The sequence below is a fragment of the Mirounga leonina genome, unplaced genomic scaffold, assembly GCF_011800145.1.
Source record: "Mirounga leonina isolate KUSES-001 unplaced genomic scaffold, KU_Mleo_1.0 Mir_104, whole genome shotgun sequence".
Taxonomy (NCBI): domain Eukaryota; kingdom Metazoa; phylum Chordata; class Mammalia; order Carnivora; family Phocidae; genus Mirounga; species Mirounga leonina.
In genome coordinates this window covers 17,847,859-17,873,441 of record NW_023270231.1, presented here as the reverse complement: position 1 = coordinate 17,873,441, position 25,583 = coordinate 17,847,859, and the positions used below count along the sequence as shown (strand labels likewise).

Sequence of the window (25,583 nt, the reverse complement as noted above, 5' to 3'; positions counted from 1 at the left end):
GAGTGCCGAGGATACAATAAAAGAATCAAGAGAGCTATTTTGGTTAAAACCCTGTCAGGTTCTGGAGGCACAAGCAGTCCCGCAATGGGCCCCTGATAATAAGGTGAAGTTTAAAGGGCAGAGAACACCATGTCCCCTTATTCCACCAGAGCCTGAGGAAACAAACCACGCTGCCTCTAGGGTATCTGTGGCATCGGCCATCGGTGTCTGAGAACAGCTGGGGCACGCGTGGAGCTCAGCAGAACCCAGCAGGAGTTCACATCTGTCCTCAAGCGCACATGAGGCTCCGCCTGGGCTGGGGAGGAAGGTCTTTACAAGGAGCTGAATCCTCCAGGAGCCGATGGAGGCATGTGTTTATGACATTTAAGGTATTGTTGCTAATAAGAGCCCATGATTATTCTCAGTGGTGAGGCCTTGGGAAACTCAGCTGAAATATACCATGATGCGTTGACCTCCTAAAGTGCTAACCTTCAGGAAACAAATGGGTCTACCTGTGAGTCTTTACAAATTAAGCACAAAGGAAAGTGATAGGGGCGCCTGGGTGGCTCAGTCGTTGAGCGTCTGCCTTCGGCTCAGGTCATGATCCCAGGATCCTGGGATCGAGCCCCGCATCAGGCTCCCTGCTCGGCGGGAAGCCTGCTTCTCCCTCTCCCACTCCCCCTGCTTGTGTTCCTGCTCTCACTATCTCTCTCTCTGTCAAATAAATAAAATCTTAAAAAAAAAAAAAGGAAAGTGATATACTCCAAAACACAAAGTTAAAGATTCGAAAATTGTCTCTAGTGATATTAGAAATTCTAAATGTCAAAAAAATGTACCTGAAACGACTTTACCTGTATACTAGAGACAAATAAGGCAGGAGATATATGGTAGATAATAGAGTCATATTTTCCACTGTCAGAGATAGAAATTACAAGCAAGCAAAGAAGGGATGCTAGCATGAACGCTTTGGTTTTGCATTGGAAACAGAGGTGTCAAAATAAATTCATGTCTGTTTGATTTTGATAGATGGACAGATGATAAGTAGATGGTAGATAGAAAGATGATAGATAGATAATAGATGGACAAAAAGAGAGATAGTGATATACACACGAATTACTATACATTTATAGTTTCTTAACTCTGTCCGCTGAAAGTGTTTGGAATACACACAACTAACACCCAGATCTTGGTTTCTAAATACCATTTCTCAAAAAGGGAACCAGGAATCCTTGGAAACATGGTTGATACCAGGTCTGGGAAAAGGAATACAAGATGGGCCTGGGACGTGCCATGGTGCCAGAGCCCACGGGCTTCCTAAGGGCAGGTGGGAGGTGACCAATTTCTGGGTCATGGGCACATTACAGCGCTGCCTTATTCTAAACCACAGCAATCCTGTGAGGGGAGGGTTTTTGTTGTTTTTTTTTTAAATAAATAATTCCAATTTACAAATGAGGAAACTGAGCCTGAGGAAGGGAGTTGTTCAAGATATGGCAGCTATAATTTGTTGAATACGGCCCATAGGTAAATCTTTAAATATTATTTCATTGAATTCTGGCAAAATAAGGTAGGTAAAATTCTTGTCCCCATTTTAAAGATGGGGAGGCTGAAGCTGAGAGGGGGGAAACGGAGTTAGCCAAGGCTGCAGCTCCAGGAAGGGCAGCGCCTCCCAGGGACTCTGTTTCCCCCTCTGCCACCCACACCCAGCACAGCACTCACCAGGGGCCTCGAACTGAAATATAAATTACATCAACTCGGTCCACAGCCTCCAGACATCCTTCCGCTGGAAGGAGGCAGAGAGAGAGAGAAAGACAAAGACGGAGAGAAGAGAGAGAGGCAGAGAGCGTCCAGGGAGGGGATGGCCACCTTTGAGGACAACTTTGACTAATGAACTCTGGGTCTGGGTTCTCAGAAGCAGATCATTTCTGACAAAAGGACAGAATCAGATAAACACCCCGCTGTGCCAGATTTGAGGCTGATCTATGGGGAATGACATTGATGTTGCCATGGAAACCAGTCTTTTTCCCTCAACTGTTCGGGAGCACTATTTTTCTAAAGAGATGGTGGTGTGTGCTTCTTGGAAAAATGATCAGGGATTTATCTCTTCTTCTTCCACATGACTCTCCAGTCGGATTAGAACATGAGGTAGGGATGAGGAGGGGGGGCAGGATAAACTGATCAATAACAGTTCTGACAGGTAGTCTCTCGATTTTCCAAGAAAAACGTACATCTCTCTGAACACCTCCGGACCTGCCTGCCTTCTGGGATTACCATGGTGCCATCACGGCCTGTCCCCGAGGTGCAGCAATGGTCTCTTCCGGCCCCTGCCTGCCCCTGCCCCTGCCCCCGCCCCTGCCCCCAGCCTGGCCTGGGAGCCACAGGGGAGCGGCAGCTGTGTCGTGGGCCTGTTTCGTCTCTGCACCCAGCACGGGCATGGAGGAGACATTCCCTTACCCGGGAGTGCTGTCTGATCCGTGGCGCCTTCTCTCCACCCTCCTGAAGTCTCTCCATCCCAACGCAAGCCGTCCTTCAAGGCCCAGGTCTAGGGCCCTGTCCTCCAGGGACCCGCGGCTGACAGCCACGCTGTCCGGCCCTCCCCTCCACCTCTCCTGCACCCCTTCCGTCTGTCTTCTCTCCTGGTCAACTAGGAGCCTCTCAAGAGAGCGGCTCCCAGTGTCGGTGAGTAGGTTACAAAGGGTGCAAAAGCCACAGACGGAGCTGATCCTACGGACCAAGGGGCTGGTTTCTCGTGATTTCCTGTCTTCTCCTGACTCTCCATCAGCCAGTGGCGCTCTGCAAAACCCCCTCCTCCAAAAACCAGAGCAGCTTTTCCCTGACCAAACCCCCGCTGGTTCTCTTCGAGAACTAATCTCCCACTCCTTGGGTCTTATGGGAAGAGTTAGGTATCCTCTTTTTTTCTGCTGAGAAAGGTATGACTCTACTGAGCAGAGCGCATGGCCCCAGGGTTGCCCCTAAAAACAGAAGTGTCTGTGGCCCATCCCCTGTCCCCCATCCTGTGCCTCCTTTCCAGTTACACACCCATAGCCTGTTCATTCCAGAGAAAAGATGGCTTTGGTTTATTTTTTGAGGCAATGGAGTGGCAGATCCATTTATGACAGAATGTTTGAACATGTGTTCATTAAGTCTTTAGTTGACTTTGTGTAATTGAAAAAAATAGTGGGTGTTTACGCATTGGCCATATGGATCAGCCTGCCTCAACAAGTGGGCTGCCGGCCCAGATCCCTGCCCTGGCTTCACCCCGGCCTGAAGAGAGGCTGAATTGCAGGGCTCTGTGGGTGCGGGTAGGGTTGTCTCACCCCAGAGCTCAGCAGCGTGGGCCACCCCAAAGCACGGGAGCCCTGCTCTCTTCCTTTTCCTTCCCACCAGGTGTGCATGAATGGCCACAATCCCCCATGCAGCAATGAACTTGGAGCCTCAGCCTCCAACTCTGCCCAGAGTCAATCCCAGCCTTTCCCTCAAACATACTGTCATCTGAGTTTGAGAAGAGCTGAGAACACAAACCATAAACTACCGAGCAAAATATAGGGATGAGCGGTTACTGCTGAATGGCACCGCGGTTAGGACACCAGTCCCAAAACCTGTGGGTTAGAATCATGGCTCGGCGGTGGCTTCCTAACCACGTGGCCTTGTACAGGCTGGGGCACTGCTCCGTGCCTCCGTGCCTCCCTCCCAGAGTGGGGGTGAGGGTGACAGCGTGACAACAGTGACGTTAGTGATGAGGGTGCTTACCCCATGGAGCTGATGGAGGGTTATATAACACACGTAGTACCTGGCACGGAGCAAGGGGCATTCACGGGTTTGCTACTCTTTTTTTAATCGGGGGTGGGGGGGGCCTCTAAATCACAATCCCAAGATCAAGAGTTGCATGCTCTACCGACTGAACCAGCCAGGCACCGCACATGTTTGCTATTCTTAACATTAACCGTTAATACTGAGTTCTGGCTGAGAGTAAGCTAGTTTGCTTTTATGATAACAGTGACCTGACTTTAGGGGGGGAAATGAACTATAACCTTGACAGGGTTGTTCAAGGTCTTAGAGAAGCAGGGTGGGGGGCAAAGGAGCCATACACACCTGGGTTCGAATCCCAGCTCATCTTCTATGGCCCTAGGGCACCTCTCCATCCCTCTGAGCTTCAGTCTCCTTATCTGTGAAATGGGGTCAATAACTACGCCCTGCCATGGTTATAATAAACCTAAAGCTAATTATGAAGAGGACCCCACTGATCACTCACGACCTTCCTCCTCAAGCTGTTGGCTAACAGCCACCTGTATTACACCAGTGGCATCCTCAAACTCTTCTTTTGCCAGCATCTCTGTCCACATCCAACTCCATCTCCAGATGTCAGGGTGTTGACTATGCATCATTCATCCCTGAATGCTCCATGCCCAGCATAGCCTGGCCCTCCAAGGGTGCTCAGCAGATACTCACGGGGTGAAGGACAGTGCACTGCAAGCCAAGTGGCCAGGTGTATCTCTTAGTCCTTGCTTCTGACCACAGCATCATTTCAGGGCCCACCTGCCAGAGGATGGAGGTCCCCCACAGCCCAATTCCAGCCCCAGCCCCACAAGACACTCTGCCCCCAGAGCCCACCCTATCTTCGGGGACTGATCCCTTCCCCCAGCATCTTCCCACCAGGCTCACGGAACAAAAGGTGAGGAAAGTTGCAAAGGAAGGTCAAGAATTTCAGACACATCTATCTTTATTTGTTTCCTGTCAGAAAAGTTCAAGAATTACACCAAAAAATACTTCAGCCTCTGCTACCTACTGACAAAAATACACCACAAAATTATAAAGCACTCAGCGGTTTTGCTAGGGACAATTTGTTATTCCGCTTCAGATGACAAATGAATTTACAGGTGACTTGAGGTGATGGGGTGGGAGGAGGAAAGTCAGATGATAGCGTTTGGCAGGATAGTTTGAGCGATGCTAGTCTTCTTACCCAGCTGTTGTGTATGATTTCGGCAACATAGCGAGCCAGGAGAAAATGTCCATTCAACAGCCTGTCGCAGCTTCGTGGGGAAACAGTACTACATCTCAGATAACCAACTCTCCCAGCCAATTCTGGCCCTGCAGGCCTGGAGCCACGTCCCACTGAGTGGGCCTTCCGGAAACCTTTGCAGGAGCGCCGCCTGGGAGTACCTGATGTGGTCCCAGCGCAGCGGGAGCCCCGGGCAATGCCAGACGCTGCCCTAGTCAGGAGCTTCTAGAACTAGACTGGGGACTTTGGGTGCTTGTCCAACAGCTGTCAGTACAACAAGCGGGCAAAAGACGGTCACATTTTTCAGCTTCCTTTAGGGGTGATTTGGCATTGTTGCAACCCTGGTCTTAAAGGCTCCCTGGCTGTCACCTGCGGGTCCCGGTTATGACCTTTATCACTCTTCCAATTGTTATTAGCACTTTGGGAAACAACAAGCAAACAAGACTTGCAAAATGTGCTGCTTGTGCTTATAGCTCGGCCACATATGATACGCCTGTCCCGTGCCTTGCTTCGTCCTGCGGCCTCTCGTCCCCTCTCCCTGCCTACCCCTGCTGTCTCTTAAACATAGGCAGTATCCGGTGTCGATCTAGACACGCAAGAAAAAGACAGAGAAAGTCTGCCTCTGCTCAGTGTTTGATTGCAACTCTGCATCCCCAGGCCTCATGCGCCGGCCCAAGCCCCAGCTCAGATTCCTGTATGGACAGTCTGTGTTAACTTGGCAAAACACACCCACGGTGGGTGCTCTTGACTTTGGGTTGTGTGTGTCCCAGACCTAACCATGCCAAAATCAGCCCTCTTCTCTAAATAGGCCAGTCCTGACTTCCTCTCTTCCTCTCCTGCAGAGCAGGGGCCAACCACGTAGCCCCCGCCTGCATCACTCACATTTTCTGTACCTTCCAAACCCCCACTGAAACTACGGCTTCTCATCGAAGAAGCCCAGAGTCTGTGCTCTTTACTGCCCGCCAACGCCTTCCAGATGCAGCCAGTTTAATCCTTCTTTGATCATTTTGTTTCCTTTTCTGTTTTTAAATTTTCCTAACAAGTAATAAGCAGTGGCTTTGAAAATATCTTACATGGGAACAATCAACACGAAACATGCCTTTGTACATAATCCTGACTTGGGGACGAATCAACAATACCAAAGGACAAAAAGAAATACCGATTCAGACAACTCCAGTGCACGATATTTTCGGCGAGTTCCCCCCCACCCACCCCGGCCCCACCCCCGCCCCCATATCCCAGGAGTACAGTGGTGTCTTGTAACTGGAGCTTGGCTTAGCCAACAGGGGGGCTCCCCTCTGTGCCCCCCATTCTGGCTGGGGGTGGGCCTCTAATGGCCCTGGGTCTTGGGCGGCTTGGGCTCGTGGATGACAGCAGCCGCCGACAGCCACGGCCCGATGGCCCGAGCGGTGCTCTGCTTGGCCACGCTATAGTGGCTGATGACCGTGTAGAAGCGGCTTCTGGAGTTGGGGTCCTGGGATGAGTAGTAAGCATCCAGGGAGGCCGGGATACAGCGCTTGTGCTGAGGACGAGAGAGACAGAGTCAGGGGGAGTTCAGCGGACTGCTTCCAACTCACCCTGCGCCTCAGCCACCCCATCCGGGAGCCACGGCCATAGGGGGCTCTGTGCCGGAGGGCAGGTGATGTCAGCTGGCCTGGGCCCGGCCCTCAGCACTCTTTCCCCAACATCATCACCATCGCCATCTCAAAGCCACCACCTACTCGACACTAGAAAGAATAAACCTGATGCTAGACTGGTGGTTGCGAGAGGCTGGGGGACAGGGGCGGGGGGTGAAGGTGGTGAAAGTGGCTAAAAGGCACAGACATCCAGTTTTAAAATAAATAAGCCCTGCGGATGTCATGGACAATGGTGACTATAGTTAAGAACTCTGTCTTGTATACCTGAAAGTTGCTAAGAGAGTTGATCTTAAGAGCTCTTATCATAAGAAAGGAATTTTTTTTCGTAACTGTGTGGTGATGGATGTTACCTAGACTTACATTTAAAAATATATGCAAATATTGAATCATCACGTTGATTCTTGAAACTAACATGTTGTATGTCAATTATCCCTCCATTTGCAAAAAAGAGAGAAAGAAACCTGAGGCTGGTACTAATCCACAGTCCTCTGCTCAGTGACTGTGAGGCCACAGAGGGCACCAATTCCGCCCCCACCCCGCCACCGACCTCTTGATCCAGCTCATTCACCCATCCCCCAGCTGCTTCTCTGGGCCATGGCTCCAGCCTATGGCTGTCTATTTTATTTCTTTGAGTTTATATTTGTAACTCCTCTCTCTTTGATCCAAATCTTTGGTTCCCAACAAACATTGATAGAATGGCCTATTTGCGTTATCCTACAATATATATCCAAATAGTCACAAAATAACACGAATATTAGGACCAACAGTTAGATTATTAAATCAACTTTAAGATTTCTTTGTAACTTTCTGTATCCTTAGAATATATTCCTCTGGGGCGCCTGGGTGGCTCAGTTGGTTAAGCGACGGCCTTCGGCTCAGGTCATGATCCTGGAGTCCCAGGATCGAGTCCCACATCGGGCTCCCTGCTCAGCAGGGGGTCTGCTTCTCCCTCTGCCCTCTTCCCTCTCGTACTCTCTGTCTCTCATTCTCTCTCTCTCAAATAAATAAATAAAATCTTTAAAAAAAAAAAAGAATATATTCCTCTGTGGGTTTACAGTCAATGCACTCTTCTCGTTTGGGATATTTATTTTCTTTGTACGTTTATGTCCCCAAATTGATATAGAGCTAGGTTCTTTGTTAAGTTTGTTTTGATTTTGAGGAATGACTTGCTGTTATTTATTTTTTAGATATGTCAGACATTTACAGATACCAAGGACAAATGGATAGCAAGATGTATCCAGAACAGCCTTGCTCCTCTTCCCTGTCCCCTCTACTCTCTTCCCTCTTCCACACCGCCCCCCCCACCGAGTAACCATTTTCCTGGTTTTTTCATTTATCCTTCTAGAATTTCTTTCTGAAAATATAAGCAAATATCCTTCCCCTCCCCTTTTCCTCACACAAAGGCAGTGCCTTTTTCTCTTCATTATTATCCTGGAGGATATTCCAGGCCTGGGTCTGGAGACCTTCCCACCCATTTTCACGGTTGCGCAGAAATCCCTTGTGTGAACATGTCATCGTTCATTCAACTGTCCCCTCTTGAGAATTGTTGCCTCTTTGAGAACCTCAGCTTTTAACTACCAGGAATGTAATCTGAAGAAGCCACGGAGCAGAACTGAAGGATGTGTGTTTCTAAGGCAGAACATACCCCATTTGACTCCCTCACTTAGGAATGTAATGTGACGGTTTGGAAAACTCTCTTACCCTACATGTTCTTCCCCTGTTTCCTCGTATGTAAAGTGGGAGCAATAAAATCTATTTTTAAGAATGCATGTACAGCTCAATTGAGATAATGTTTATGAAAATATCGAGGAAAGGCTGTGACTTATAATGGGTGCTCAGTAAATGGCAATTTATAAACATTTGAATCACCTGTTTTCGCTGTAGAACAGATTCGGTCTTTATGACAACTAATATTCGTTGAGAGCCCATTATCTAATAGGTCTTTTGCTAACTTAAATTCTCTCCTTAAGGCCTCACAAAAATCCTGCAGGCAGGTTTTACCAGTGCCCATGTTGCAGGCAAGAGAACTGAGGTTCAGGGGCGAAGAGACACCCCAGAGTCACGCAGCTGGTTCGGTTCTTCAAGGGAAGGAGTGCGATCAGAGCAGGGTCCAGTGGGACGGGCCCAACAACAGAAGGACTCAGGAGACTTCAAAAGCACCCACTCCCACCACAGGAACCGGGAATCGGACATCAAACCAGGAAGATGGGTGCCAAGGCAGAGCTTTCTGAAGATGGACCGGCCCATCTCAAGCGGAAGCGAGCTCTCCCTGCCCGCTGACCTCCAGCCCGAAGCTGGACCACCTCTTACTCCTGACTCCAGAGAGCACCATCTGAGAGGAAGAACTCTACTGCCTACTGGAAGGAAACCAAGTGCTTCATGAAACGCCTTGCCTGACACAGACTACATTTTCAATAGTCTGCAGGGAGGTCCCCTGAATTTGGATACCAGCGAAGAGAAGACATTGATAAACCCTCTAATTGAGGTTGGCAGTCACCTGGGGCCACTCACCTGCCAGAAGCCCCTTACCTTATAGACAAATCCCTCTGGGCAGCTGTGGTCATAGGTGAAGGCTTTGTAAACCACCAGGAACACGATGCAGGCGAGGAAGGCGAGGGCCAGGCTGACAAGAATGGTGACCTGGAGGAAAACAACGTTGAGAGTCATCCAGCCTCAGCCCTACCTGCCTTGAGCCCAGCACACAGGCAGCCTTCGAATCCTGGAGCCGGTAGGCAAAGTGGTATGTCAGAGAGAGCAGGGGCGGCCTGGGGCCCGAAGAACGGGCTCTGTTTCACTCTGTCACTAACTTGCGGTGTGACCTGGAGCAAAGTACCTGTACTCTTTGGGCCTCAGTTTCCCCCTTCTGCTAGATACTTTCTGAAACTCCTTCTTGGCCCAAGGTGTGATTCCCCGCCTCATTTACTTTTCCTGTTTTTGTTTTTCACTTTTCCTGTTAAGTGTGTGTGTGCTCGGGTGCACAGCCTGAAGCAGGGGGCGGCAGGGTGTGTGGCGGGGGGGAGTCATTAATCCACCTGTCACTTCCGGTGCTTCTGCTTTCCATCACCACCACCCTCCCTAGAACTACTGAATTCCGATCTCAGGTACACCTGCCTCTTTCACCTCTGCTAGGACATGCGACCAAACTAAACCCCTGCTCCTTGCCATCCCACATCTGTTCTGCCTACATTTTCCCCCAGGTCCACCTTTACAGTCACTTAGGCCAAACATCTTGGAGTCATCCTTTTTTCAAAAATTTTTATTTATCTGAGAGAGCGAGAGAGCAAGCATGAACAGGGGGAGAGGCAGATGGAGAGAGAGAAGCAGGCTCCCCACTGAGCAGGGAGCCGGATGCAGGACTCGATCCCAGGACCCTGGGATCATGACCTGAGCCAAAGACAGACACTTAACCATGTGAGCCACCTGGGCACCCCTTGGAGTCACCTTCAACTCTTTTTCCTATATTCTACATCCAGTCCTCCATCAGAAGCTATGGTTTCTGCCTTCAAATATATCCCATAATCTAATGGCTTCTGACCTCCCAATTGTCTCCAACCCAGCCGAGTCATCGCCACCTCTCATCTTTAGTCCCAAAGCAGCCTCTAAACTAGCAGCCTTCTTGCCCCCTTCGATGCAATCACATGCAGCAACCAGGGAGGTCCTTTCAAAATCTAAGTCAGGGCATGTCCCTTGTCTGCTCAGAAGCATCTCATGGTGTCCAAATTGCTCACAGTGAAAGCCTAGCTCCTAACCATTATCTACAAGCAAACTTTAAAAAAATAATACAAGACTAAACAGACAGGATTTACCAGAAAGGAGTAGATGGTTAATTTCAGAGGCGCCTCCAGGCTTGCACCAACCCCATCCCACTCCCCGTGTACAAAGTGGTAGGGTAATCCCATGACATGGGGCACCTAGTGTTACTCGCAGAATTCTTTTTCATGCTGTTTTTAAAAGCTGGTGGCTTTTTGAGCCAGTTGGACGAGACACATGGCAGAACTCCTCTCATGGAGAGGAGGTTTCTTTTGATTCAGAAGAAAAATAAAATCAACCTCGGGGGTCCCCATCCCATCTCCTTTTCCACTCCAGGTCATGGTTTATACGGACCAGAGAAGACAGAAGTCTATGTTGGTCCAAATGAACGGAGTTGTTTGTTGGCAGCTTTAAATACTGGGTGGGAGGCATTGGAAAAGGCAAGAGGAAGATGGAGATGGGAGGTGTCCATCCAAACCCAATGGGCAGACACTGTCTGTGAGAAATACCTTGTGCACGTGTGTATGAAGTTTTAGGACAGTGAGCTATTATGATATAAGAAAAATATATATTTGGGTCTTGTTCCCAATTCCTGGCACAGAGCTCCTAAAACCCTTATAATTTCCTAAATGATAGGAGCACTAGAAGCATCTTTTGTTCTAATATTTGGGTTTTGCGCCCAGTTCCTGAAATAGCCCAGATCCATAAAAATGAAAGGAGTCTTTTATTATTCATAAAGAGCCCCTTTCAGCCACACCTGAGTTTATGTTAATGACGTGACTTTTGGAAAGCCTCTAAGGAGGGGGGCCAGTTGCCAGGGAGCCACCCATGGGATTAGAGGGTTGGAACTTTTGACAGCACCCCCTCACCCACGGGGAGGGGAGAGATTGAGTTCAATCACTAATGGCCAATGATTTCATCAATCATGCCTATGTAATGAGGCCTCTATAGAAACCTTAGCTGAAGGGATTTAGAGAGTTTCCAGATTGGTGAACAAGAACACGTCCATATGCAGGAGTGTGGCTCACCCCATTACTCTACATGGGGACAGAAGCCCCTGTGCTCAGGACCCTGCCACACTTCATCCTGTGTATCCCCTCAGGGGGCTGTTCATCTGTATCCTTCATAATAAATCAGTAAGACTAATATTAAGCGCTTTCCTGAGTTCTGTGAGCTGTTCTAGCAAATTATTAAAACTGAGGAAGAGATAGTAGGAGCTGCCCGTGAATAGCCAGCTGGTCAGGAGCACAGACACAGCCTGGGACTTGGGACTGGCATCTGAATGGGGACAGTCTGTGGGACGGAGCCCCTCAACTGCTGGGTGTGCACTAACCCCAGCAGCTAGTGTCAGAGGTCAGTTAAATTATAGAACATCTAGTCACCGTCCCCTGAGAATTGGAGAATTACCTGGTGTGGGGAACACCTCGCACGTTTGATGTCAGAAGTATTGTGGAAGGATGGAGAAAAAGCAGTTTTTCCTTTCAGATGGTGACATGCAAAATTCACTTCTAAACTCTTGTCAGCACAGTGCACTGTCCGCCCCTCCATTTGCATGCTGACCCCTCAGCTGCAGCCTGTTGCGCATGCACTAGCCTCCTGCCCAAGACTGGGGTGGGGTGGGCGAGTGCAGAGACCGGACTGCAATCACCCGGGGAAGATGTGGAGAGAGTTGCAGATGGCAGTGGAGGCTGGAAGCTGAGTCAGAGATGCCTGCATGCATACACCCCTTTAGGGACCTCGGAGATAGGATTTGATTAGTACAGGGAAGGGGGCCACCGCAGACCTCTGGCTAATGCTAAGGACCTGGGAATACCTGGTCAGCAGGTGTTTGGAGTATAGATATAAAGATTTGTAAATGCCCAGATTTCCCAGTAGCTAAAGGCAGAAACAGCCCAAATGTCCATGGACTAATAAATGAATAAACACATTGTGCATCCATACAATAGAATATTATTCATCCGTAAAAAGGAATGAAGTACTGGTAGATACTACACATGTCGATGGACCCTGCAAACACGCTGAGTGAAAGACACCAGGCATAAAGGGCCACATATTATATGACTCCATTTATAGAAATATCCAGAATAGGTCAGTTCAAAGAGAAAGAACGCAGATTGGTGGTTGCCAGGGGCTGGGAGGAAGGGGACTATGGGAACAGAGTTTCCTTTTGGGGTGAGGACAGTGTTTTGGAACTAGGTAGAGATGGTACTTGCACAATATTGTGAATGCACTAAATGGCACTGGAGTTTTCACTTTAGTTAATTTTATATGTGGATTTTACCTCAATTTTTAAAAAATGCCCAGAGCCCAGGTTCATTCTTTCCATCAAAAGGCCCTTAGAGGGCGCCTGGGTGGCTCAGTTGGTTAAGCGACTGCCTGCGGCTCAGGTCATGATCCTGGAGTCCCGGGATCGAGTCCCGCATCGGGCTCCCTGCTCGGCAGGGAGTCTGCTTCTCCCTCTGACCCTCTTCTCTCTCTTGCTATCTGTCTCTCATTCTCTCTCTCTCAAATAAATAAATAAAATCTAAAAAAAAAAAAGGCCCTTAAAGTCCTGCTGGCACGCTCTCACCAGAGCCGTGCGTGGGGCTGAGACAGACATGCTTGCAGGCGCAGCCCTGGACAAAGGACGGCTGCAGAGCTCGCATGTGCCAAGGAGAGAGCAGAGACCCGCAGCCCCACCCTGTCACCACCGCCAGCCTCATGCAGGGTCGGGGGAAGCCCCAGGGAAGCCCCCATCTTAATGTGATCTGACTGAACAGAGACCCAGTCTCTGGGCTGACCCAGCATGGGCGTCTCCGGGGAAGCAGCAGGTTGGTGAAGAGGAGGAGGCACTGGGAGCCGGAGCATGGCCCAGCACACCTGTCCTTGGGACACGTTCCCCTTAGGGAGCCGGGGGGTGGGGGGGCCTGGGCTCTTCCCTTCCTAACAGCTCTGAGTTAAGCCCTGTTAAGCCCCCACCTAGGAGGGGCAGGGTCTGATTCACCTCAGTGCTCCCAGAGCTCCAAAGATAAGCCCAGCAAATGTTTCTGGAACAAGGAAAGAGGGAGGGAGGGAAGATCCTGTAGGATTCGATGCTGATGCCAAAATTGCTACCACCCTGGTGGATTCTCATTTGTTGGGTCAGGGATGGTAGGTCCAGGACATGGGGAGTCTTATGAACTCTCTGGGTGATTATAACATACAAGCTAGGACGAGGACCACTACTCTAGGATGACTAGGTGTGAGTGGTTCTCAAGCTGGCTACACATTCTTAGAATCACCTGGGCAGTGTTTTGAACAATGCTGATGCTCTGGACCTGCCCCAGACCCATTATAGCAGAATCTCTGACGGTAGAGTCCAATCCCCAAGGTGACCGTCGTGTGTCCGCAGGGTTGAGAAGACTTTGGCACGTAGACTGTGGGCAGGGTGCCCAATATCACTGCCAGAGACCAGGGTCTGGTGCTGAGGAGGGTGCCAGGAGTGTGGCCACCTGAGGGATTTTGCTGAGTGAGGCTAACAAGCCCCGGAACGAGGCTGAGCAGAGACCATTTTAAGGGAAGGAGACTTTGCCTCCCTGTCCTGAATCTTGGTAACTTCTGCAGCTGGAGGCCAGTCACTCCTTAAAACCTTGTGGAAGTCAGAGAATACAGGGCTGTGAATCAAGCACAGGCCCTCACTTGGAGCCTCCCAGCCTACAGGGTGAGGGAGAGCTGGACAGATGGATGTGGGCACGTGCACACCAGGGGTGGCACCCTGATGAGGGCATCGGCACAGGGGACTGCTGGGCCTCATCAGCCTGGAGGTAGGGGATCATGGAAGGCCTCCTGGGGGAGGCAATGTTGGAAGTGACTTCAGGGAAGAAAATAGGATAGGGAAGAAAGAAGGTTCTGGGCAGAGAAGTCATATCTGCAGTGGAGTGGAAGCTGGGGCTATTCTGGAAACATCATACGGTTTGACATGGCTGGCCCAGAGGGTACAAGTGAGGGAGAGAGAGGTCTGGGGCAATGGGTAGGTGGCAAGAGAACAGATAAAGAAGGGCCAGGCTAAAACTTGCACTGTATCTCCAGGGTAACAGGGAACCCCTGAAGGTTTTAAGGAGGGAAGTGACAGGATACAAATTATATTTTGGAAAGATGTCTCTGGAGGCAATGTGGAGGCAAGTTTGCAGGGGCATGGCTAGAGACAGAGGTCAGTAGGGAGGCTGATGTACTAGGGCATGCCCCAAAAGCAGAGGCTGGACATGGGGCCGTGAGAGTGGAAAGGAGTGCATGGTTTGAGAGGCTCCTAGGAGGTGAGCAGGGAGATGGGAGGTGGAGGAGCAAGGGGCTGACTCTGGGGACCACGGGTGACATTTGCGTTGGTCTGGATTCTTGTAAACAGCATTGATTGTTGGAAGGGTCCTCAGAGAGGACCCCAGAGAGAAGCTCCCACTTCCCCACTGAGCACCTCGCAATGTGAAAGCCTGGCTGCACGTCAGTAACAACTAACTGGGTTTGTATAATCTCAGAGAGGTCCTACAACCCTCGGCTTCACCTCGTGATGTAACAATCTGGAACTAGAAATCAATTCCGGGCTAGGTTTGGATTTCCTCGGAGATGCAGTCCTCACCACTGGACATAGGCCCCCTCCCCATCTCCAGCCCCCGCCATGCGTTCATCCGTGCATCCACGCAGCACACATTTATGAAGGGCCCACGGTGAGCCAGATGCTGCCCTATAGTCATCGCCTCGGGAGCTTACGGCAGAGACAGGGTCAGACGCTGAACAAGCACAAAGAAAGAATTCTAAAACAAGCCCTGAGCGGGATCTGGAAGGGCACATAGCAGGGATAGGATGGTCCAGGGTGGGAGAAGGAGGCCCGCATAAGAAGACTCTGGCGAGAGTGGTCCAGGATGAGGCGCCAGCCCAAAGACCCACAAAGGGAGTACCTGGGTCCTAGTGGGTCTGGAAGGAGCAGGGTAGCTGAGACAGGGGACAAGGGCAGAGAACGCTGAGATGATGTGCCACAGGGCTTTGAGACCAAGGTCACCTTTGTCCTGCCCAGGAGAGCGACTTCCCACAACATCCATCCCATATTTCAGGTATCGTCCTGCTCAGCCTGGCCTTGCTCTGCCACCTCCAGCCACACAGGCCACCACTCTCTAGCTGGCCTGGTCCCCTCCAGCTACATCCAGCCCACTGAGCCCTCCTGCACTCGTATGTCTCAGCGTGGAACTCCCACATGTCCCTCCTGATCACAGAGAATGGTCCTCAGCCTTCCAGTCCAGCCCGCTATCCCTTCCCTGCCTGGCTCTGTACCAGGGCCTGCGTTGGCCGCTCTGAGGGTGCTCCCTCTGTCATCGTGACCTCTTCATACCTCTGAACCTTCCCTTCCCCGGGGAATGCCTTGGGCAGCGAGCTCATCTCATCGTTTACTCTGTGCCTGGCACCATGACTCCTACAGAGGGGGATCAGTAAACATCTCCTGAACCGAAATGCTGAATCGAAGACTGCACAGTGCAAACACACACACACACACACACACACAAACACACTCTTCCCCAGACATACACAAGCAGACAGACATGCAACCTGGTCCCAACCACATTGTGTTTATCTAGGATGGAGGACTAAGATACCTGCACTTGGCCTTCTGTTCTTTTCCATCCCCTATTCTCAATCCCATCCACCACAACCCCCAACACACGCTCAAACAAAAGTACCTGAACCTTGAAAAGGGCCAGGGTTTAGGTTGGAATCTGCTAAGACCTGCCCAAGATTTCTCCTCACAATTTTGAGCATAGGTCAGAGAGAGAACAGAGAAAGAACTCAGCACAGGAGTATGCAGCTCACAACTCCAGCAAAGCCATGCTGGGACAGGGGCCATAATGACCACCTGCCATGGGTCACACATCCATACAATAATAGTAGCAGCGGGAGTAATATTGATATTACTCATAGGTACTGGGGTATCTGGGTGGCTCAGTTGGTTAAGCGTCTGCCTTTGGCTCAGGTCATGATCCCAGGGTCCTGGGATCGAGCCCCGAGTCAGGCTCCCTGCTCAATGGGGAGCCTGCTTCTCCTTCTCTCTCTCTCTGCCCCTCCCCCCACCACTTGTGCTCTCTCTCTCTCTCCCCCCCCCCTCAAATAAATAAATAAAATCTTTAAAAAAAATCAGAGGTGTTGTTATTGGGAACTTACTGTATACTAATATCGGCACAATCATATACTGCAAGTAGAATTATTATGCCCACTTTGCTGATGGAGAAACTGAGGCTCTGACAGGTTAAGTGACTTGCCTAAGGTCCCACAGTGAGTAAAAGATAGGTTCAGACAACACACCAAGGCGCCTCAAGGACACCTTGAACTCTCCATTCCGGGATCAGCCACGTTGTCTTCTGCCTCAGTGGGATTTGTGTTCAGCGTCCCCCCCAGGCCTCAGTCCCTTCCCTCCACTGCCTGAATGCAGGTCTCTTGTATTTGCTGGTCCTGAAGCTCATCCTAGGCCCAGATCAAGTATCTCTTTTTCCCCAGAAGTCTTCCCCCAAAGTCTTCAGGCAGTACTCAGCCCCTCCCCTGTCTGCTCACAGCTCCCTGACACTTTTCTCAGTGCACCGTCATTAACCACCATGGTCTGCTTCCCCTCTCGAGAGGTCGTGTGGAATAACACTTCGCATTTCCATTTACGAAGCACTGATTATGTGCCAGGCACTCTTCTTGGCACTGGACATGGATTTATTCTTGTAAATCTCACAACAGCCCTACGAGGTAGGTTTATCTTCATTGTTTTAGATGACGAGACTAAGGCACAGAGAGGTTAAGTAATTTTCTCAGAGTCACACAGCTAATTAAATAATACAGTCCGGGGTGCCTGGGTGGCTCAGTTGGTTAAGCGACTGCCTTCGGCTCAGGTCATGATCCTGGAGTCCTGGGATCGAGTCCCGCATCGGGCTCCCTGCTCAGCAGAGAGTCTGCTTCTCCCTCTGACCCTCCTCCCTCTCATGCTCTCCCTCTTTCTCTCTCTCTCTCAATAAATAAATAAAAATCTTTAAAAAAAAATAATAATACAGCCCGGAGTCTAATTCAGGGAAGTATTGGCCTGGGCCCTTCACCCATGCTGTATTCCTCGTAAAGCATTTATTCATTAAATATCAGCTGAGCCCCTACAATGTGCCAGAAATAATTCTACACATTGGACATATGCTGAGGAGGACAGGGGAGGGCCCTGCTCTCATAGTTTTCCTCCCACCCCTTCGAGTGAGTTTCCTCCTCTGTAAAAGGGGAATAATAATAGTACCTGCCTCTCAGAGTTCTGAGGATTAAATCAGATAATGCATGTGAAGCCTTGTAGTGAGTTGACTCACCCCGCAAGACAGATGTCCACGTCCTCACCTCAGGAACCCATACATATGGCCTTATTTGGAAAAGAAGTCTTTGTAGATACAATTAAGTTAAAGATCTGAAGATGAAATCATTGTGGATTATGCAGGTGGACTCCAAATCCAAGAACAAGTGTCGTTATAAGAGACATACAGAGGAAGACAAACCCACAAGGAGAAGAGGGGGCCATATGAATGGGGAAGCAGAAACTGGAATGATACGCCTGCAAGCCCGGGGAACACCTGGAGCCACCGGAATCTAAGAAGCAAGGAAAGACCCTTCAGAGGGTACATAACCCTGCCTTGAGTTCGGACTGCTGGTCTCCAGAGCTGTGAGAATACATTTCCATTGCATTAAGCCACACAGTCTGCAGTAATTTGTTATGCCAGCCCCAGGAAACTGATAGAATGCCCTCCCATAGTGCCTGGCAGTGCTGCAAATGGGAGCTCTTGGATTTCTCCACATAATCTGCCATGCTCCTCAGCATGTACTCCAAAACTTCCAACCACTCCAGAAGACTGCCATTTTTCTCAACATGTGTTGCTCTTATGCACCTTTTCAGCCTTTCCTCCCTTAGTGAACTCCTAGGCATGCTTCAAAACCCAACTCACAGCATGTTGCCTTCCCTGGCGAGCCTTCCCTTGCCTACTTGTGCTTTCACCACACTTTCTTTCCTCCACCACTAAGCACCCGGCCCCGTACCACGACTGTCCACTCTATTGTGTGCGTCATGGGGCAGGGACCGTATCTTGTTTGCTTCTGTGGTCCCACCTTCTAGCTCAGGAGCTGGCACTGGGTAGAGGGGATGCTAATGGATATCCCACATTCCCTACCCCTCACCCCCTTTCTCATCTTTAGCACAAAGCACTAGCAGTAGCAAATTTTCAGGGCCCTTCTTAACTGTTTCACTGCCTGGCAGGGTGACTGATAAAATCACTGCATAAGGCCATCTGAGTAGTTCATTTGACGCTGGAAGAATTATTAGTTGCCCCTGGAGCAATCTCCTCATCTGTCTGCTGTGCCTGTCAAAGATGAGAGGCTTCTCTCTGATGGCTGGGAGGACTGGCTCCTCCATTCTGGGCACTGTCCATGAAGTTCTGTGCAGCAGTGGTGGCCCCATCCCAAAAGGGCTCTCAGCCTGCGTCTGCCTCTGATGAGCTGTGTGACCTTGGGCAGGATGATTCACCTCTCTGAGCTCATTTCCTAATCTGTTAAATGGGGACAAATCTCCCAGCCCGCAGGACTGCTAAGAGGATCCATTGATTCACTGTCTGTAAAAATGCCCAAGGTTGTCCTGGTGCACAGGCTCAACCGATAATAACCATCATTTACTGATTGTTCGGTAATGCACCGGGTACCGTGTCCAGCACTTTGTAGGTAGTACCTTTTTTAAATCTTTCATGGGAAACCGATAAGCCCAGTTATTACCCCCATTTTACAGCTGTGCAAAGGCGCAGAGGCACCGTGTAGCCTGCCTGAGGCCACCTGGTTATTGAAGCAGCAGAGTTTGAGTGGAGCTCTGGAATATCTGATTCTGACATTCTCAACCCTACCCACTACCTTAAGGAGACTTCTGGTAAATATTTCTCTGCCCTGCTGCTGCCTTTGCTTGCAATAGCTCAATGAAAGAGGACAATCTATACTCTTAACTAATTCTAGGGGGGATGCCACCTAGACGTGGACGTGGAAATCCAGGAGTTAGGAAGACAGAGGAGAAGAACAAAAGCCTCCCACTGTCTGCCGAGCCAGTACACTGATCTAGGACCCTCATTGTGGCAGGAAACGTGAATTTCATTCACATTCATGTACTGCAGCCTCGCGGCATCACAATGCCCAGGAAACCACCCTTTCTATGAAGAATGCAAACCCTGGAAACCTCAAAGCAATCGAACCACTCACATCGGGGAAATTAAACTTTGTGGGGAGATAAAAACAGAGCTGCCCGACAGACATTCATCTTTTGTATGCGACAGCTGGAACCTCCAGAGACTGAATTAGGCCACCCGATGCCTTGCTCCTGGCTCGGTCCCAAAGATCCTGACAATAGGGCTTGAGTGGAAAGTGCAAGGGGATGGTAAATTCTCCATAAATCCTGCCTCAATGACATCCTGGTTTCCCTGGCCCTGTCCCTAGCACCAAGCACTTAATGGAGTAGAGTTTTAGAGCCAGGATGTCTAAACAGAAAGCCCAGCTCCGTGACTGACTTGCTGTGTGACCCCGGGCAACGCATGAAGCCTTCAGGATAGGCCCGGCCCGTGGTAATGACTTCAGCACCCATGGAGCACATACATGGCTCACATCATCTCACGTCCTCAAAACTCCGTGGGGAAGGTACTAACTAGCAATGTGCCCATTTTACGGATGGCAATGACTTGACATATATGAAGACAGAGTGGAGATTTAAACTCAGGTCTAACTAAGAAATACAGCTGCCTTACCATAGGTTATACTGCTGATAAATCTATAACTATGTCAGAGTTTATTTTTATTCAAAGTGCATTGCACCATTATAATAAGAACAACATTGGAAATCCAAGAGGAAAACACCCATTACAATCCTGCCATCCTCTCAACTCTGTTTTTACACACTTTCTATTTATTCTTATCCACATGCATCCTTGCATAAATCTTGATTTCTTCCATTTCTTCCCATTTTACCCATTCGTCGCCCATCCAACTTTCTACAATCACAAGGAAAGCCTGGCCCCTCCCAGCACCATACAGACCTCACTTTACCACCTGCCAATGGCTCTAGGTCATTACACTAATCTACACAAAACTGTCATGAAGTATGACCAAGATGAATAATGCAAAAGGCCAAAGGTCCACGTAAATGTGAAAGTGATGAACTAACACTTCTCGTGGCCACCACTGTTACTGTTAAAATTGTGCATCCTCAGAGCTGAGTTTGGTCCAGGTGTTTCCGCAGCAAGAGGACCATCGGGTATTACACTGTGTTGCCATCACCTGTGACCTGTCCTCCCTGACAGACAGCCCCTGAAGGGCAGTGCTGTCTGCCTTTGGGCTTCCAAGGGCCCAAAGGTCCCACCGGTGATTCTTGTTGATGGGACAGAAAGGCACCTCTCATGGGGGTCATCTTTTCTCTGGCTTCTCCTGCCTTCCCCTCTCAATCCATCATCTCTGCTGGCCTCCAAAGGGATCTTCTTAAATTATTCCTCAGCACATTTTGTGGGAGCGGCTGTAGATCTCATTTCGGCCCACTGCGGGGCTGACCTCATGTCCGGTCATGGTGCGTCTACGATTTACTGAGCATCAAAGCCATCTGAAGAGACTGAGCAGATGCAGGGTCCCGGGCCTTACACCCAGAGATTCTGGTTCCCTCAGTCTGCCCTGACACCTGGAAACCAGCATTTCCACATAAGCCCAACAGTTTCCAGGTTTCAAGTAACCTGGAAACTATAGTTAGATCAAGGCAAAGACCAAAACTCTTTGCCTGGCCTCTAAGAGAAGAGAGCAAGGAGCTCACATTCTTGATTGGCAGATACTCAGCACTTTACAAATATTAGCTCACTCAGTCCTACCCAGTGTCCCAGAAAGTGGGTATGGTTGATATTCTTGCTTTCCAGATGACGAACCTGAGGATTGCTGGCACTTCTTCAGTTCCCAGAGTTTTCCAGCCCATCGGTAATGGGGCAAGACCTAGGCGCCAGATCTATTTGGATCCAAAACACATTTTCTTTCCTCAGCACTGCACTGTCTTCATCATCTGGCCTCTGCTGACCCGTCCCACATCACCAACTACTACTGCCCCTGCAACCCTCACACACACACACACATCAACATACTGACCCAGGTAGACACACAGACACAGAGACCTACGCACCGACACACACAGACATACATACATACACACGCACACTCTCCCTCTCTCTCTCTCTCCTTAGTTCCTGAAAGTTTTAGACGTCCTGCTACTGGCATGCCTCTCCACTGCCTTCTCCCTGGAGGGCGGTCCCAGAGCACACACCAGGTAGCCTTCCCAGACCTTTCCCTCAGGAGTGAGGCCACTCTGAAGCCCCCAAGTGCTGGTTCTGGCCATGGTCACTTAGCACCCTGTGTTGTCATGACTTCTTGCCCCATCATCCTACCCCACTAGACCAGGAGTTTTGCAAGGGCAGGGGCCATGCCTCCGTGACCTGTCCAGTTCTTGTCCGGGCCCTGCCACAAAGAACCCAAGAGGGAGCTGGGAAGGACTCACACCCATTTGCTTCAGCCACACCCAGAGCCGGGCCCCCGAGCAGAGCAGGGCGGGTCTCCTCCAGCCAGGGCTCCGTGCACATCATAGCCACAGTGAGAAGAACACAGCTCTCTTGGTGTCCCAGCCAACCCTTGTCTAGACCCATCTCCATGGAGACACCAGCCCTGCAGCCCAAATACCCAGTTCCATTAAGCTACTTTCATTCCTCAATCCCCTTTCTTGGCAGAGGAGTTGATTTTAGAAGGAGAGAGAGAAGCAGGTCAGCAAGATTAGTTTGGAAAATTAGAAATCATCCTCCATGTTCCAATGTGTGGCACCGCTAGAAATGCCAGTGAGGTTTCGGAACTGGATAAGCCACTCCACGTCTTCCTATAAATCTTGCAAGGGTGAGAAACCATGCCTGCCAACACCACAGCAGCCCCACGGCAGAGGGTCCTCGGACAGAAAGCAGCTGTGCTTGGGGGAGGCGGCATTTCTCCTCTCCTCAATTTGCTGCCTTTGTCCGTGAGGAGGAAGGAATCTGTACTCCCACCTTCTACCTCCTCTCCCTCTCGCCCCACACACAGACACACAGACACACAGACGTGTGCACCCTCCCCACCTGGAGGAGTCTTGGAAGAGACTCACAGAAAAGAGTTAAAGCCCCAGGCCTGAGGCCTTTACCTTCAGAAGGTCTACTTGCAAGGCTGGCACTTGGCTGGTGCCTGGGGACATGCACGTTCCCAGAACTAGTAAGAGTGGCTCACTGTGCCTAACTTACACAGACAGTATGGGTGATGCTGACACCTGCCTTCCTTCTGGGGGTCTGGAATGTGGGGACGTGCTGGGCAAGGGGTGCCTATGTGAGCAGCTCTCAGTAAGAACCCTGGGCGCTGAATCCTAATGAGTTGCCTGGTGGCCACAATTTCATGCATGTCACAACTCATTGCTGTGGGAGCTGTGTCCAGCATGACTCCATGAGGAGAAAACTCTGGAAGCCCGTGCCTGACGGTGGCCCTTTTTCCTTTGCCTTGTCTCCTTTTCACTGTAATAAAACAGAGTGCCGAATACAGCTATACGCTGGGTCCTATGAGTTCTTCTCGTGATTCACCAGCCTGGGGGTGGTCTCAGGGACCTCTAGTACGGCTCCCCTCATTGGCTCCCTTTCTGGTTCCCCTAAAGGAGAGGCATCACAGACCTGATTTTTCAGAGCCTGGCAGGAATATCTGTTACTATGGACCTGATGCCTTAAAGACAGGCACCAGGTTCCAGCCTTGAACCTTTCCCTTCCTCCCCCTTCCAGTTCAGGCCCCCTGAATCTCTCTTCTTTACCTCTTGCCTCGTGGATCAGGACAGGGTAGGGGTCTTCTTCTTCCTGCCCACATCTCTTTTCAGGTCTATACTTCCTCTCCTTGTGGCCTCTTGACCCATGTGATCACTGGGTGAGCCTGACGTTGGGATTTGGGAATAAACACTCTCTCTCCTATCTTCCAGCTCACATTTTTTTCCCTCCGGTGGTGGTGAATGTGCTTTGGACTGCTCTTTTCTCAAAGTGTAGTACGAGATCCCTCCTTGGGTTGAGGGTGAGCAGGCCAAGATGAGAAGCCAAAGACTCTGAAGCCTCCCCCCAACTGCCTCATGCCCGCTTTGCTCACGGAAGAAGCGGTCTCTCAGGATATCGGCTACTCTCCAGGGGTACTTTGCCTCCTTATGTACAGACGGCCTTGGCAGGGAGCCTCAGAAGGAAAGAGTGGAAGGATTCTGGCACCAAAACATTTGTCTTCCCAGCTCTTGGCAAAGTACACATGTGGGTATGTAAGCTGACTCCACAGCTGCATTGCCCAGTCAGGATGCTCATCAGTTTCACCTTTAGGTCACACCTAGGAGCTGAGTCCGCCCTCAAGGCCCAAATATTCTCAGGTCAGCCAAGGATGTTTCAGTGTGGCCTCAGGCGGAACATTTTACCATCAGTCTGTTCCATCCTGATAAAGAGAGAAAAATGCAATGGCTGTCCCATTTAGATTTCCCAGGCCTCAGCTTTCTCATCTGGAAATTGGGATCATAATAACTACTTCAAAGCACTGGGGTGAGGATAAAATGAGATTGCTGTGTGAAAATACCAAGCCCAGTGCCTGGTGCAGGGCCAGTGCCCAGAGCTGTCCAGCCCATTCTTCGTCCTCACCAAGGATCTGGGAAGAATAAAGGTGCCTCGGGATCTAAAATCTGATTTCCTCTGACTGTCCCACAGTTCCATGCTTTGAATGATTTTTTTTCATGCCAAACAAACAGCATTCATTGAATACTGATGAATTCATTCTCCTATTTTGGATTCCTTGGACTCAAGTACATACCTGTGAATGAGAGATAACCAGAGTGACCAAAACAAAGACCCTTGGTGTCTTTGTGGGTCTGTTTGGCCTAATCAGAAGAAAAGAAATTGTTTGGGTTTTATGAACTCTCCGGGCAAGACTGAAGACAGCCATCAGTAGTGGCCAGGGCCTGTCTGAGGCCCGTGCAGACTCAGAACAGACCTGCTCTCTACTTCTAGCTCCTTCCCCTGCTTTCTGCATGACTTTGGACAAGTTCCATGATGTCTCTAAGCCTCCCAGGTTCTCCACCTAAAGATGGGAGTTACAATGATCCCTATCCCCCAGAAGCACTGAAAGGTACCGTGTGGATCATACAGATCAGCAGCCCAGCTTTGCTCTACACGTTCAGCAGAGGGCAGAACAATTTCTGTCATATTACCTCTGGGGTAGAAACGCTGACCCTAAAGTGGCAGGCAAGGTCTGGAGAGTGAGCGTGTGTTTTGTTCACTCCCATGTTCTGTTTAATTCCTCCACGGGAGTTAGTTCCTAGAGAGGGAGCTGGCTATGCTTATGGGCTGTGCTTCCATATCCAAGATGATTTCACTGGAAAGGTTTAAGATGGGCAGTAAGAATTATTAAACACAGTTGGTTGTTTTAACTTTATTTCTTGTTGGTAGCTTTTTAAAACCAACTCTATAAGGTAGGTCTTCTCATTTTTCCTGTTTTATAAATGAGGAACATAAGACCCAAAAAGTTAAGTTGCTTGCCTAGGTAGACTCAAATGATGAATTAAGATGCAGAATTTGAACTCAGGTGCGATCCCAAAGGCTGTGTGTACCTTCCACTCACACTACTTCCTCTGGATTGGCGGCTAGTAGCGTGGCTCTTTGGAAGACAAAGGTTCTCTCCATCCCCAAACCAAAAAGATGGCATTATTACACTGTTTGGCTGGCTCCCTGTGGGAGCTCCCAAAAACCCATTAAGGAAGCCTATCCTCTAGGGCCCCAAATGAATCCCACTCAGTAAATTGCCTTTTGAAAAGAAAAGGAAACATCTGCGGCCTCAAACTTTTTATGAGCAATAATTTGAGAGTCTCTTTCAGAACCCAGGAAGGGGAAATTCCCCACGGAAGGAGGAGTGGTGCCCAAGTGTGGACCCTGCTCGAGCCAGGAATTCATTAATAATTGTGGAACCCTTGAAAGAGAAGAAGCACAGTTTAAACTGGAACATTCCAAAGCAATAACTTATCTCTCAATATAGTTTGCTATTGGCATAATCATTAGAAAGCAGAAATGAGGGTCTGGGGGCCCAGCTTATGTGGGAGACAAAACTCTGGCCTCCTGAAATATTTTTCATTTCAGAAGTTCAAACCATTGTTC

At 49.8% G+C, this 25,583-nt stretch overlaps 1 protein-coding gene across 1 annotated transcript in view; it reads right to left on the bottom strand.

Annotated features, from left to right (window-relative positions):
* Positions 1 to 6,305: 6,305 nt before the first annotated feature.
* Positions 6,306 to 25,583, bottom strand: part of NSG2 (neuronal vesicle trafficking associated 2) — a 54,191-nt gene continuing 34,913 nt past the window's right edge. The window contains exons 4-5 of the mRNA XM_035012526.1: positions 9,142 to 9,252; positions 6,306 to 6,497 (exon numbers count right to left, since the gene is read on the bottom strand). Of these exons, the coding sequence (XP_034868417.1) occupies positions 6,306 to 6,497; positions 9,142 to 9,252 (303 nt within the window). The remainder of the gene's footprint in view (positions 6,498 to 9,141; positions 9,253 to 25,583) is intronic.